This window comes from Equus asinus, chromosome 22 (genome assembly GCF_041296235.1).
Source record: "Equus asinus isolate D_3611 breed Donkey chromosome 22, EquAss-T2T_v2, whole genome shotgun sequence".
Lineage (NCBI taxonomy): Eukaryota > Metazoa > Chordata > Mammalia > Perissodactyla > Equidae > Equus > Equus asinus.
This window is the reverse complement of record NC_091811.1, coordinates 35566674-35582982: the sequence shown is the minus strand read 5'-3', so window position 1 is coordinate 35582982 and position 16309 is coordinate 35566674. Positions and strand designations below refer to the sequence as shown.

The following is a 16309-nucleotide window of genomic DNA, read 5'->3' as shown; positions in this document are numbered from 1 at the left end:
AAGATCTGGAAATTAAAACTATGTATGCAAACCCCTGAGCATTTGCAAAGCCCAGTGTAAAGACCACCTATCTAAGCAATATCTTCCTTCATCTCTTACAATCCGGTGCAATTTTACAAGGCACTAGGGAAGTGAATCTTGACCTACTCCCAGCCCTTTGTCCCCTTTTTTGCAGTGAGGCTGACTAATTAACGGAAGAGGAGAATAATGACAACATCATGATTTAGTGGTGTGCTGGTAATGGTTTAAAAACTGGCTCTTGGAGGAAGAAAGAAGCCTGATTTATAGTGTTTGCCCATTCTGTGGTGTAAATACTCCCATCATGGCCTATTTCAAGCCATGACATAAAGTAATAAGGCTTGCAAAATTCCTGAAATTAGCAAGCAGCTCACAGGCTCTCATGAGCTGGTCTGAGCCAGCTTAAGCACATCAGTGTGTCATGATTTGTTGATTATGCTGTTCTGATCAGAATTAGCTGGAGAAACAGCGGGTTTGCAGTCTTCCAGGATTTTTTTAGTATGCATGCTTACATTTACATACTTATAAAAAATCTAACACCTCTCTTCAGGTTTCCACTTGACACCTCCCTCTCTGTCTGTACCATTCTCTGGCCTGTACCTAGAATGATGGCTGGCCTGTCCTTCCTTGGTGACAGCCCTTACCATGGTCTTCTTCCAAGTATGTGCAAATCACATTATGCTTCTGGGATGAAAATTATGCAGTTGAACAAATGTCTATCTTTTAGTTTGTCTTATAAAACACAGTTGTTGCTAAACTGGCCTGTTTTATTCATTATCTCTGCAGTTTTGGTTTTATTTTTTGAGTATTTATAAAATACTATTTGAGCTTGAAGATACCCTTATACTTAATGGGCCATGTCCTTTTGATTTGGTCCCTTGGAAGCAGACCCTGAGATAAGGATTTGAGTGCAATTTGAGAGGGGCAGGGAACACCGATAAGGAAGTGGGAAATGATGTGGAAAAGAGAAGGCAGCCAATAAAAGGTGCTTTATTAAGCGAGCTACCATAGTGAGTGACTAGAGCTAACTCCCATGGGGAAGTGATATAAACGCATACTTCAGAATTACCCTGCTGAAGAAGCGTGGGACCTGGGACATTTATACATGAATCCATGAGAATCATTGGCTGAGGGCTGCTTCTGAGGTTGCTCATTTCCTGACCCTTCCATTTTACTAGGTATGTGGGAAGAATGGTCCTTAGTTCCGGGAAACATCCTCAGACCAGAGATGCCAATGCTGGCAGTTGGAAAAGGCCCAAGGACATTGAAAAGCCAAGGAGTGAGGGTGGGCTCTGTCATCATCTGCTGTGTTTTAAAACTTGCAACAAATATGGGAGTGCATTAATAGTATTATTATTTTGTCTAGAAACTCCAGTTCCTTATACAACATGTGGATGGCACCTAAAGAGACCAAACTCAAATCAATCACATTTTTTCTTGACCACAGTTTCTTACATGAAACTGAATATCATAGGAAAATGGCTCCAAACACAAAAGTCAGAGACCCCACTTATTCTTAAAAGCATCAGAATTTGAGAGTCATTGCTTTAGAAGGTGATTCCAAAATCCTGGTTCAACCAGAGGGAAGAGGGAAGTTTATTATGAAATAATCATCTGGGGTTCTTGAATTAAAAATAGATTCAGGGATGCCCTCCAGACCTCCTTTCTCTGGAGGTATGGCTTTGGGTATACGTTTATGCGCTTAAAGCTGTCCAAGAGATGATAATGCACAGTCTGGTTTAAGAAAAATAGTAAATAGAGTTGACACAGTGGTCATAGGACCAAGGCTGCAACTATGAGGGCTGGAAACAGGGATGATTCCTAAGCAAGAAAGTATAACTATGTTTTTAACCTTCCTGTTACAATTTCTAAGGGCCTGATGGGACAGGATGGGCCTTCACCCCTGGCAAAACTGGGCTTAACAGTGAGTGCAGCTGTATTGCCTGGTGGTAAGGATAGCCCACTAGTTCTGCATCTTTGTAACCTTACCCTATCTGAGTGGGTATGGACTGAGGTACTTGCTAGACTAATACTTTTGCCTGCAATGTAGACCAGCACAGAGACTGAACCTAATGTCCCTTCCAAAAGTGGAAAAGTTGGGGTATAAATGGAGAGAAGGAAAAATGGTAGCTACGGGTAAAGGAATGAATAAACGGATTATGTAATGAGCGAAATGTGATTTTTCATTAACACCTTGAAAGAGGCTCAGAGTAAGAGATGTTACTGTCTCTTAGCTTGATTATACCAGTTGCCCGAAATGGTGAAACTATATATTTCTGAGACCACCCCTGCTTTTGGAACTTGCCAAAATTGAATCGAAGCCTGCAAATCTGAGTGGCCTTCCTCTGGGAGACATTTTCACATGATATGATGATGGACTGGATAGTTATTAATAACTGAAGGAGATTCTAGCAATGTGCCAGTATGTTTTGACTTTTATGATTGTTTTACCATTAGGGATTCATGTTCACAGACCAGGGGTGGGCTGTGATATTGTGATTTATAGTAAGAAATACATACTTGGTCTTTGTCCCATTTCTATCACAGAGCTCCGAAAACCCTTGGAATTCCCTGAGTGATAAGAGTGTTAAAGATGTCTTGATATTCATAGCAAACCCCTTTCAACCACATCTGAGTTTTACATTAATAAGGTGACTTTTGGAAAGCACCTAAGGATGGGGACTGGTTGTCAGAGGAAATAGTCCCATAATTAGAGGGTTGGAACTTTCAGTCCCACTCTTCTGACCTCCACGGGGGTGAGAAGAGGGGCTGGAGATAGAATCAATCGCCAATGGCCAATGAATTTAGTCAATCATGCCTACATAGTGAAGCTCCCATAAAAACCCAAAAGGACGGGATTCAGAGGGCATTTCTGTTGGTGAACACATGGATGTTGGGAAGAGTGTTGTCCCTGGAGAGGGCATGGAAGCTCCATGCCCTTTCCCCATGCCTTGTCCTATGCATCTCTTCCATCTGGCTATTCCTGAGTTAAATCCTTTTACAATAAAATGGTAAATGTAAGTAAATGCTTTTTGAGTTCTGGGAGCTACTGTAGCAAATTAGTCAAACCTGAAGAGTGGATTGGGGGAACCTCTGATCTATAGCTGGTGGATCAGAAGCACAGGTGCCAAACTGGACTTTGGCTTGGCATCTGAAGTGAGTGTGTATGTGTTGCGGGGAGGCAGTTTTGTGAGACTGGGCCCTTAACTTGCGGAGTCTGATGCTGTCTATAGGTAGTGTCAGAATTGAATTGAATTATAGGGCACAGCTGGTGTCAGAGAACTGCTTGGTGTGAGGAAAAAAACCCACACATCAGAATTGGTGTCAGAATTGGAAATAGTGTCAAAATCTTAGAAGTAGCCCTGTGAATCTTCACCAGCTCTGCGTAAGCATTATAAAGAGGAAATATTTTCCCTTTGTCAGTGTCACAGTTGATTAATATTTTGCCTCATCCCCCACTGCTGTCCTCCAATACCTGCCTTCTCAGATTCTCTGCCGCAAACATCGAATAGTGTAAAAATTTCTTTTATATGCACTATTTCCTTAAAAACTAAATTAGAAGTTTTGTTAGTTATAGCAACTCTTCCAGGAAGTCTTCCCTGACTTCACATTCCTCTGGCCACCTATCTGCCAGATGAGACTTTCCTCGTGGTACTTGCCACTTGTACAGAAATTATGTGTTGTGTGTTGGTGGTTCCTGCAAGACTGCAGCCTCCATCAGGTATGGACTTGGCTTTACTCATCTTTGTATTCCCAGCCTTGAACACAATATCTGGTGGATAGTAGGTATTAATATATACCTTCTAAAAAAAACCACTTTGATCTTTAGGAGCATATTAAAGAAACTCAGGAAGATAAACATTCTTTGTGAAACAAAAACATTCACGAGCCCTTTTGAAAAGAGAATGCTCATCTTATAAGCTTTAAAAACTGATAGACTTCCATAAACTCGCATTTGTACTTAATTCCTAAAAGGACTGATTTGGTTAGTTTTCTCACAGCAAAAATATTCCAGCTATTCACGACCGTGAGCCAATCATTTATGTGTGTCTGTGTGTGCTTTTTTTTCTGTTACGTCGAAGAATGATCAGACAGCAATAATATCTATGATGATCAAAGATCATCAGAAAGGCAGTTTGATGGTAAATCCCTTAACTCAAAATAAAGAATTTTTTGTAAAGATTACTGCATTTGCTAAAATGCACTGAAGGAAAGAGAAAATAAGAAAATAAGAAGGAGGCTAAATAAAAGACAATGAACTCATTAAAAATGTCATCCTAACAACTTGTATAAAATTATGTGAAAAGTAAGATGTTAGTCTGATAAACTGAGAAATTCCTCTTGTGGAATATGACTATGAAATGAAAGATTTTCAAGAGTGGTTCATGGAAACACGTTTCATTACTGTATCGTCAAAGCAGCAGCAGAAGTTATGGGGAGATGTTATAAAATTTCTTTCCTTGGAGAATCCTAAGACTAGGTTTGGAACCTTCTACCTGATGGATTATAAAAGTGGTGTGGCTTAGACTGGAGGGCTCCTTAAGTTTTTTTCAGTCCTAAGAATCTGTGATAATGGCTATATATTTCAAGTTTGACTAGAATAGATTTATTTCAAGAATAAATCCATCCTTATAAGGAGGGAATACTGCTGCAATTTTGTGATAATGATGTATTTATTTTGGGCCCCTGGGCTTCAAATTGATATGCAACTGAATCATATAGAATATGGTATGCAGAAGAAGTCATTGAGAAGCTGGAGTTTGTTCTTACTATATTAAAATTAATCCCATCAGGGGATGTTGGATGTTCAGTCAGGAAAAAATATTCTCCAATGAATGTTGGATTTCATGCTAGAACAACAAAAATCATCATTTGATTTTAACTGGGAACTTCTTGTAATAAAAAAAGATTTTCTCCCTCCCCACAGTCCCCTTTCTTTTTTGCTGTAGAGGTTACCTTGTTAGCTCTTAAGATTTTTATGCCGCCCCTGATAGGAACTCATAAAAAACAGTGGAATTGCTGAGTCAGTCATAATGTGAAAAAGTACAGTTCTCTCACTTTGTGTTTATGAAGGGGAAGAGGAAAAAGAAAGAAGAAAGATAGTAAGAAAACATCGGCTTTTAAAAAATGGAGAATGATTAAAGGCTGTTAAAAATGGCCAGATTTATAGCCTGAAAGACTGAAGGCCCCGTTTATTCACAGAAGAGGCAGAGAGAAGTTATCTCTGCTTGCTAGTGACTCATCCTGCTGAGCTGGAAGTTTCGCCCACAGAAGAGAGGGTAATTTAGTTCGTAGGATGGTTCAGTCTTCTTCTTCAGTTTACTCACAAAGGTGCAAATTAGAGGAAATTGTTATGGTGTTATTTTTTCACTTTAACATCTGTTCCCCATGAGCTGGACACACAGAACTAAGTCATTTTGTAGAAGCAGCTAGGGAAGTTGAATGGCAGTGATTCTGAGTCATTGCTAGAATAGGTTAGAATGTGAACCGGAAGCCAGTGTATGAAAGGCTCAGAACCCCATAAATCCATGAACTTCCCACATCCAGGTAAATAAATTGTCCATGCTAGGATTAGAAACTGCAGCAGACAATGATTTAAAGAAACAATAGCTTTTGTACGAAAGAGTTAGAAATGAGGAAATAATGCATATACTTTTACTTTTTTCTTAGAAATGTGGTTAATATTTGTACCTCGTGTTGTTCCAAGTGCTTTACATGTAGTAATTCATTTAATTCCCAGAGCAACCTCAGATATAAGGTAAATATTGTTATTATCCCCATTTTACATAGGCCAAATAAGTACGCATAGCCAAGGAAACTGGGGCATGAAGTCAGCGAGTAACAAGTGAGTGGTGAGTCTAGGACTCTGACTCAAGCAGTCTTATAAGTAAAAATAAAATTAAGTATCTATATTTTTATATCTATATATAAAGAGAAACAGTCAGGTCATATTTTATGATAGAGATCCGGTAGTCTTTTAATGAAGAATTTACCAGAAACTAACCCAAGTACACCATTCAAGTTTTGCCCACTAAGAAAACATATTTAGAACTTAAAATTAAAAATATCCAGAATTGGGGCCGGCCTGGTGGCACAGCGGTTAAGTGTGCACATTCCGCTTTGGCGGCCCAGGGTTCACTGGTTCAAATCCTGAGTGTGGACATGGCACTGCTTGGCAAGCCATGCTGTGGTAGGCGTCCCACATAAAAAGTAGAGGAAGATGGGCACGGATGTTAGCTCAGGGCCAGTCTTCCTCAGAACAAAGAGGAGGATTGGCAGCAGATGTTAGCTCAGGGCTAATCTTCCTCAAAAAAAGACCTTCCAGAATCTAGTAATGTGATACTTTGATACTTCCAAGAGTCTCACCTACCCTGGTTGTGTTCCTGAAAACTCCTCTCCCCAGGTTTTATATGATTTCAAGGATGAACACTAATTTCAATGTCCAAACCAGGATATAGGGGAGAAGCTACTAGAAAAGGTTAAAACAAACTCTTGCTTCATAGTACATTGCCTGTGAGGAGCTCCCAAATGCCTAAGAGAAGTTGTAAAATAATATTGTCCAGATGATCTCTTTTCCACTACTTTATATAAAGCCCATAAAGTGTTATTGTTATTGTTGTTTTCTTTGCTCATGTTATGTAGTGCAGGTCATACAATGGGACAGTGAAATCTAGCAACTCCTCACTAGCTTTGGAGAAAGATTGATAGAAAATCAGTTGTGGTACAGAAAAAATGCTAAAAAATATGGGTCCCAACTGCTTATTCAACAAATAATTTTTGGCAGTTGAAGATTTTAAGTGCTTGATAAAACTCTCATATAATTTGCTTTCAGTTCTATCTATGGGGAACTTTGCTCCATTGTCTCACCATTTTTTTCATTTGCTGAAGAAAGTGAAGTTTTATCATGCTTTTTCATTTGTGTCTCTTTCTTAGCATAAGGAAATCATTCTTTATTGGTACCATATTATCCATTGAACAGAAATCAAAGTTAAGCCTCCAAATTACTTTTAGAAATCCTCAGCAAACAACTTTTCAACTTCTGAAAAATATTTTTCCTTTTTACTGATTGGAAAATATTTTAGATACTATTAATTTCCTATAGTACACACCATCACATCATATCTTGATTCGTTCCTACTATTGCCATAGGTGGTTACAATAGGGATAGCCAATTTTTCTAGTCTAAATTTTATATGAAAAATACAGAAGACTTTTGGAGGCTACACCAAAATTATCTTTCCATAGCTTTTCTGCCATAACATTTTTTGTATTTAATTTTTATATTTTTTTGTTTCTTTTATTTTTTTATCCCACTGTAAGCACTTGAGTCTGCAGCTGTTTCTGCTCTGAGAGGCTTGGAGAGGTTATTTGTTCAACGTCATTGTGTTAGTATGTGATGGCGTCTGTTGCATACTCAAAAAACATTCAACCATTCTACAAATATGCCCTGATGTTGTGTAAATGTCCACTTTCTTCTATCCAGTCATGCACTTCATGGACAGCCCCAGCCTGAGCCTGAAAGGGCTGAGTCATGGTTGTTTACAAATGGACACATGATGCAATTCTGGCCAAGGAGACTGACATTGTTATTCCCACTTCACGAAATAGGTGATAGGGCTCAACTAGAACCCAGGTTCTTGACCCCAAGGTCAACCCTTGTCTTTTTTCTACACACAGGAGCACCCATGGAGAGGATGCCTATTTTTTGTGTGTGTGTGAGGAAGGTTGGCCCTGAGCTAACATTTGTTGCCAATCTTCCTCTTTTTGCTTGAGGAAGATTGTCCCTGAGCTGACATCTGTGCCAATCTTTCTCTATTTTGTAAGTGGGATGCTACCACAGTGTGGCTTAATGAGGGGTGCATAGGTCCAAACCTGGGATGCAAACCTGCAAACCCTGGCCAGTGAAGCAGAGTGTGTGAACTTAACCACTACACCACTGGGCCAACCCCAAGGAGGATGCCTATTTTTAACAAAGTGTTTGGATATTTATTTACCATCTGTATTGTTATGTCTTGCTGCATAACAAATAACCCCCAAACGTTGTCACTTGCAACAGCAAATATCTATTATCTCACCCAGTTTCTGAGAGTCAGGAACCCAGGGGTGGCTTAGCTGGTGGCCCTGGCTCAGGTTTTCATAAGGTTGCAATCAAATGTGGGTCAGCACCAAGATGTTTTGAGGCAGCTTCCAGAAACAGATAGGTAGAGAAAATAAAGAAGATACAGGGATTTGGGTTAAAAGTTCTCTTAAATTTTATCTCAGTCTTTATATTATATCAGAAATTTCCAGATTATAGTTTGTGAGATTTTAGGGAAAAAGAGAACAGTTTTATAAATTTCTGTATTTGGCATTTATCACACTATATTGCAATTATTTATATAATATGTGATAAACTATATTATTATATGATAATGATGACTCTCCCTTAGACCAGGGGTCCTCAATACTGGCCACAAATTAGAATAACTTGGGAACTTTTAAAAAATACTAATATATGGGCCCCACTTCCATCCAATTGAACCAGATTCTCTCGGTATGAGTCCCGAGAATCAGTAGTCAAAAGCTCCCCAGGAGATTCTAATAAATACCTAGGATTGAGAACAACCATTCTCTTAATTAATTCTTATCCTTTTATTTGTATAATACACACTTTTGAGAATCTAAGGAAAACTATGGATCCTTCTCCCTAGAGAAATGTGATCTGTACACTCACGAAAATATTTTGTGTGACTTCAAGAGACTGTTCACCCCTGAGACTGAGCTCCTCAACAGTAGGAACTGTATATTTTTGATATGAACTTCTCTCTGCTCTTACCCCCTTCCACTTCCACTTCAAGAAGTGAGAGTGTGAGTCCTGGCATAATGATAGACATATAGACCAGTGGAATAGAATCGAGTCTAGAAATAAACCCACACATCTATGGCCACTTGATTTCTGACAAGGGCATCAAGACAATTCAGTGGGGAAAGAATAGTCTCTTCAACAAATGGTGCTGGGACAACTAGATATCCACATGCAGAAGAATGAAGCAGTACCCCTACCTCATACCATATACAAAAATTAAAGCAAAACGTAACAATGACCTAACATATAAGAGTTAGAACTATAAAACTTAGAACAAAATGTAGGCCTAAATCTTTGTGACCTTGGGTTTAGCAATGTATTCTTGGATATGACAACAAAAGCAGCGAAAGGGAAAATAGATAAATTTGCTTCACCAAAATTTAAAACTTTTGTTCATCAAAGGACATTATCAAGAAAGTGATGAGACAACCTACACAATGGGAGAAAATATTTGCAAATCATATGTCTGATAAGGATAAGGGTCTAGTATTAAGAATATAAAAAATTCTTACAATTCAGCAACAAAAAGACAAGCAATCCAACTAAAACGTTTACAAAACACTTGAATAGACGTACCTCCAAAGAAGATTGACAGATGGCCAATGAGCACCTGAAAAGATGCTCAACATCGTTAGGCATTAGGGAGGTGAAACTCAAAACCACAAAGAGATACCACTCCACACTCAGTAAGATAGCTATGATTAAACACCCACACACACAAATAGAGAATAACAACTGTTGACAAGGAGAAATGGGAGAAATTTGAACCCTTGTACATTGCCGGTGGCAATGTAAAATGGTGTAGCCACCAAGGAAAATAATTTGGTAGTTGTCAAAAAGTTAAACATAGAATTACCATGTGATCCAGCAATTCTACTCCTGGATATATACCCCAAGAATTGAAAACAGGTACTCAAATACTTGTACATGAATATTCATAAAAGCATGTTTACAATAGCCAAAAGGTGGAAACAACCCAAATGTCCATCCACTGCCATGAAAAAAACAAATGTGGGATATATGTACAACAGAATATCATTCAGCCATCAAAAGGAATGAAGTCTTGATACATGATACAATGTTGATGAACCTCAAAAACATTATGCTAAGTCAAAGAAACCACACACAAAAGGTCTCATATTGTCTGATTCCCTTTATGTGAAATCTCAGGAATAGGTAACTCCATAGAGACAGAGGGCAGATTGGTGGTTGCTAGTGTCTGGGAGAGGCAGGAATAAAGAGGGATTATTTAATGGGTTAGGGAACTTCTTTTGGGGTGATGAAAATGTTTTGCAACTAGATAGAGGTTGTGATTGCACAATGTTGTGAATGTATTAAATCACTGAATTGCATGCTTTAAGATTTTATTTTTCCTTTTTCTCCCCAAAGCCCCCCAGTACATAGTTGTATATTTTTAGTTGTGGGTCCTTCTAGTTGTGGCATGTGCGATGCCACTTCAGTATGGCCTGATGAGTGGTGCCGTATCCGCGCCCAGGATCCGAACCAGTGAAACCCTGGGCCACCGAAGAGGAGTGTGAACTTAACCACTCGGCCATGGGACTGGCCCCTGAATTGCACACTTTAAAACAGCTAATTTTATGTTACTTGAATTTCACCTCAATTAAAAAAATAACTGAAGTAGTCCCAGGCAAGCTGGGACAAGTTGGTCATCCTATTCCTTCCATGTGAGAAAATTTTTACACAAAATAACTGACTCTGAATTATTCTTTGAAACTGCTTAAAACACTTAGTGGAATGCACTAAGTGCTCAATTAACTACTATTTTAAAAAGCAGAAGTGGGAGTTTGAGGCAGTTTGTAAAACCATGATGCAACAGTAACTGTGTCCTTGGCCCCTAGCACAGTTTCCAACACATGGTACACATTCTCTTAATGTTTGTTAAATTGATCTGACTGGAAATTTCATTCTCTGGAGACATTCAGGAACGAACTATATATCTCATCACTTCAGATCTCTGAAGATTGGCTGATGGATGTGTGAGGGAACAAGAAATTTGGGCAATAGCTGCTAGTCCATACACTATTTCATATAAAACATTGAAAAAATCAATGCAGTGAAACCATGGATATGGCATGAGGAGCTATGTTTAGCTTTCTATGAGTAATATTGCATACTATTGAGACAGTGGTACAATTAATTTGTCCTCTAGTCAAGAACTTGAACTGAGTAAATCCATGTGTAACTTCTGAGAGTTTCCTAACTCCAATAGCACAGACATCCAAGGAAAATGGGGAGAATCTCATCCCTAAATATAGTGGACTTTATTCCAATTAAGGCCCTGATACTATTCCAGATTGAGAGCTTTGTCAAATTGCTTGTTTGGATGCCCACAGACTCTTAAACTAGGCCAGAATTCCTGAACAAGAGTAATACCATTTGTTAATCTGTTAGAGAACACATTTTAAAGGAGGAAACGGTAGTGCTATTTTTAGACCTCTACTCTTATTTTTAGCTCTACTGCATCCAACAACACATTCCTGGATACTAAATTAATGAGCCTTTCACACATATTCCGTACTGTCCTCTGAGAAGCTCAAAATGTGCTGTGCATTGTGAGACTCATAGTTCTCACATGTTTAGCGCTATACCAGGTTGAGAGGAATAATTCAGTATTTAGTTTTGTAATCTCCTCATTTTATAAAGCAGATATTTCATGGCTCCAACAGGATCAGTGATGAGGTTATTTGTAGGTGAATTTCTGCTTATTGCCACTTCTGACAGAGTAAATCCACAGAATTAATCCATGAAAAGAGCACTAAGTGTAATTCTTCCCTTCAATCACCTTATCCTTCCCTTCAAATTGTTTCCCAGTGTCTAGTCTTATTCATGTCAGTGCATGCCACCGCTGGCCACCCAAAGGCTCAAGGTTGGAACCTGGGAGTCATTGTTGATTCTTCCCTTTTCTTGCATCTTCATATCCACTCCATCAGCAAGCCACATCTCTTCACTTCTCTCCATCTCCTCTGCTCCGTCTTCATCCTGGCTGCCCACTTCTTTTACCAAGCCCCTCCACTTTCGCTCTTGGCTGCCTGCAGCCCATTCTTTGTAAGTCGACCATATCTATCTTTGCAGAAAGGGAGCCGGTCACTGTGGGTCTCTCCTCAAAATTCTTCGATGCTCCTCACACTTTTTCCACCACAGGACCAATTGTGCTGGTTGTTTTTCCCCAAGAAATGCTTCCCCACCTTCCTATGGCCAACTCCTTCTCACTGGACCTCGACTATTCTGTCTAAAGTACATCCCCATCTACAGTACACACCACAGCCATTATTATTTTTCAGCTTTCATTTGTTCCTTTCATCACATTTCCAATTTTATAATTGTTTTACTATTGTTTGCTTATTTTTTAGTTTTTCTACCTTTAGAATGAAATTTCCATGATAGTGGGCTGCATCTTATTTACCGTCGTATCTCCAGCTTGGTCAGTGAGCCTAGTCACTGCTTACGGAATGAAGTGTCACTTCTCCTGGATCTTTCCCACTTCCTCTGCCTCTTCCCCCACAACCCCAGTCCTCAAACCTCTGAAGACTCAGTAGGAGCAGGTAAAATGATTGACAGAGGTTAAACACTGTTTTATTTGCTGCAAAGAGGATTTTCTCGTATTTCTTTAACTTTTCTTTCCCTCTAAATATATGTGTGTGTAGGAAAGATGAGGGTAGAGGAGAGTGGAAGAGTTCACATATTTTCTCTCCTAATCTGTGAGATATTGAAATGAGAAGGGGACAATGTTTCTAGGAAATATGAAAATTAAATGCTTTTGGAGGCAAGTCCAGCTTTTGGAAGCAAAATATCTTTTCTAGGAATCAGTTTGATTGATTGCCATGGACTCATTTCATGTAAAGTAGACCTAAAAAAAGACATCACAGGGTTATGATTTCTCATAAAGTTTTCCTCCGAGTAAGTAGCTACAAGAAAACTCTTTGTTTTCTGATGAAATATATAACATAGCTGTGATATCTTAGAATTGTCTGTAATTTTTAGCATCAAAAGTGGTAAAGTGTATACTTGCTGTGGAATCTTCCTGCTAGTACAAATTTTGTAAAATTTGGTCCCCTATCTAGAAAACAAGATCGGCCTTCACTTTCTAGTTAGAGGCTAATTTCACTTGAGTGATATGGGCCATTTGTGTAGTCATGGACCAACCACTTAAAAAATATATATGCCAGGCACTGTTGGTTGAGCAAGATTAGCCAGTGTGGACTGATTTGTCTACTATCTTCTGCCATTCTAAGTCTTTCAACTCCGTGGGAAGAGTGGCTTCCATTTGTATTAAGTGTACCGGGTTAAGCATGAGATTTAAACTTAGCTCAGCTTATTATTTATTTTTTGTCTCTCTTGACATACTTTCACCTTTTTAGTCTTTCACCAGATGTGGTCCATCTTTTCACTCTGCAATGTGCCTCCTGTGATTCAGCCAGTTTATCAAACACCTTTTGTCCCATCAAAAAGCTGTATCTTTTAAATTACTTTCCAAAACAGACCATGTCTCCAGAAAACTTTTGAATATAGCACACTCAGTTTAGTTCAAGGGATGGATTCCCAGAAATGGCAGGACCATTTCTCTGTGGGTTCTTTGGAGAACAGCCCCAAGGAGATGCTCTCTAAACGATCAACGTGGACAATCTCTCTTTGCTGGTCCGTCCTCCAGCTTGCAGTGATGTTTATGATGTTCACGAAGGTCAAAGGACCTGTAAAAATCAGTAAGTGTTTCATGGTTTTTACTCTCTGATTCCTAAGTCATTTCCTTGAAGACATCATGTAGTCTACTTACCCCCTCACCACCTTTTTTTGGGTATATCTATCACTTGCATACTTTTTGACTTTTGGTCATACATTACAGGTTAAAACTGTTCACCATAGCATAAAATGAATAGTAGAAAGAGCAGCCATAAGAGCAGAGTAAACAATACATGTTTTAGAACCCACTCAACTTAGAAAAATCAGGTAGAGTACTCTTTGGCTAAGGGCCTTTGCAGTATGGTGCACTATTGCTCTTTAGCCAGGAATATGTGTACAGCACAGTGTGTCGGCTAGAGGCTAAATCTCATTGGCTGAGAAACGCCACCTACAGCATGGGTGGAGTGCGGTGAAGGAGTTTATATAAATATATACATAAAGAGTTTGTTATAATGTATTATAATATTTATGTGTGTGTATTTAATATATATATACATATATTACTTTCTAAAGGAAAGTATTTCAGAGATTTATAGAAATTTAATGAATCAGCACTGTCAGGAGCATTATCAAATTGGCTTTGTGTGTATCACCCTAGATAAGAACTTCCAGAAGATGCTTAAACGAATGCCCCTAATAAATTATAATTAGGTTTAGATAGAACACTTGGTGTTTCATTTCTTTTTGTAATAAAGTCAGTTGATGGTGTTGTCATTTTCAATTTACCACTAAGAAAACAGAAATCTAGATACACCATCCAAGGATTCCACGGGACCCTGCTGCCTCTCAGAATTCAGTGAAATTCAGATATTTGGACGATGAAACAATTATTTACAATTTTAATTTACTTTGCCATCTTGTTACAAATAATCTGTATGTCGCCTTCTTAGTGCCATGTGCTGACTTTTAATTAAAATTTAATTAAAAGAAGCAGAACCAGCAAAGTGTATTATCATTATTATTCATGGTTCATTGTTGATTAAGGCCTTTATAATAAATGTGTAATACAAAGTTATACATTGTGAATATTTATGGAACTATCCTGTAAAGAAATTGAGATTTTAAAAAAAATTTAAACAAACTATGCTTCCTGAGGAATTTTTTTTTTTTTTTGAGGAAGATTAGCCCTGAGCTAACATCTGCTGCCAATCCTCCTCTTTTTTCTGAGGAAGACAGGCCCTGAGCTAACATCCATGCCTGTCTTCCTCTACTTTATATGTGGGACGCCTACCACAGCGTGGCTTTCCAAGTGGTGCCATGTCTGCACCTGGGATCTGGACCAGCGAACCCTGGGCCGCCAAAGTGGAACATGTGAACTTAACCCCTGAGCCACTGGGCCGGCCCCCTGAGGAAAAATCTTGTTTATAAAAAGGAAATGTATCAGATAATCTATTGCAATTACTAAATGAATGGACTTGTTAAAACATGAATTGGCTATAAAACGTCATAAAAAGTAACATATTAAGCGACTGTTTTTGAAGTCTTTCCAGATTTTTTTTTTTAATGAGTTAATATATTGTTTTTAACAAAGAACTCCTGCAGGCAGAAAAGAAATGAGAACTGATGAAAATTCCCATAATGCTTCATTCTCTGGTGGAATTTTCAGATCTTGATGGGGTTTGTTTCATAATCAGCTTTGGCATTCAATGGCGTCTTTTATTATAAAACAGAGAATTCTTGCCTAACATGGCCCTGTTCCCTTTTTTTTTTTCTGCCCTCAGTTTCTGGAGTTACAAATGCCTTTAAACAATGATCAAGTCATGCTGCAACAGGCACAGGAAACAAACGAACAGTGCCACAAGAATTACTAAGCTTGGGTCTGAAATCCCAGCATTGAAGAAGAAGGTGAGATCAATAATGCTCGAAAGGATGAGTTGTGAAAAATTTGGGCTTCATACCTGCTATTTTATCCTTGTTCTTCATAGAACACATGAATTGGGATTATGGAAAGCATTATAAAACAATTACTTGTCATTTCTAATTATGTAATATTTGGAAAGTGTCCAGATGCAACTGTGTCATACATTTTTTTGGACTACTAGGCTATAAAATAATTAGAGAGAGATATGAAATCTAATTAATTCAATAAAACAATTATCTGACTTAAAAATTGTTATACAATTGACCCAAAGGGTAGTTGATAAAACCCCTTAAATTCTAGGTGTCATCGAACCTTCACATACTACTGAAAATATGTAGCTGCTTTTTTATTACTTCAGAGGATCAAGCATCTTAACCTTTCTCCACATATTATATTAATTTCCTCAGACTACCTCAATCTACTGTTCTCACTCACAAAAAACGTTTCTCATTACAATAACTTACCAAAATGAGAAATTTTTTCTTATGATCATGAACTGGCTAAAATTCACCAAAGATGTGAAAGTGATTAATCAAATATTATTAGACAAAAACAGTAATTCTCCTCCACAGCAAAGGAAACCATCAACAAAATGAAAAGGCAACCTACTGAATGGGAGAAAATATTTGCAAATCATCTGTCTGATAAGGGGTTAACATCCAAAATAACAGACCTAATTGTCATTACCCTTTGTCTACTGGAGTGCGCCAAAGAATTTCAGAAGATTAGTCTGTGTTTTATAGACTATAGTAAAGCTTCTGACTCCGTGGATCCTGAAAAGTTATGGGCTGCTCTGAAAGAAATGGATGTGCCTCGACACTTGATTGCCCTGATGCATAACCTGTATTGTGAACAAGAAATCACTGTCAGGGCAGAATATGGAGAGA

General features: G+C 38.4%; 1 protein-coding gene across 16 annotated transcripts in view; it reads left to right on the top strand.

Annotated features, from left to right (window-relative positions):
- Positions 1-16309, top strand: part of LMNTD1 (lamin tail domain containing 1) — a 366288-nt gene that overhangs the window by 104615 nt on the left and 245364 nt on the right. For 3 of the 16 annotated variants that reach the window (XM_044775237.2, XM_044775233.2, XM_070494978.1), the window contains one exon: positions 15283-15406. The exons of 11 other annotated variants lie outside the window; for them this stretch is intronic. In XM_044775237.2, coding sequence (XP_044631172.1) covers positions 15311-15406 — 96 coding nt within the window. In that variant the 5' untranslated portion in view covers positions 15283-15310. Of the gene's footprint in view, positions 1-12012; positions 12427-15282; positions 15407-16309 lie in introns of those variants that run through there. 2 more of the 16 variants (XM_070494979.1, XM_070494983.1) reach the window with 2 other exon arrangements.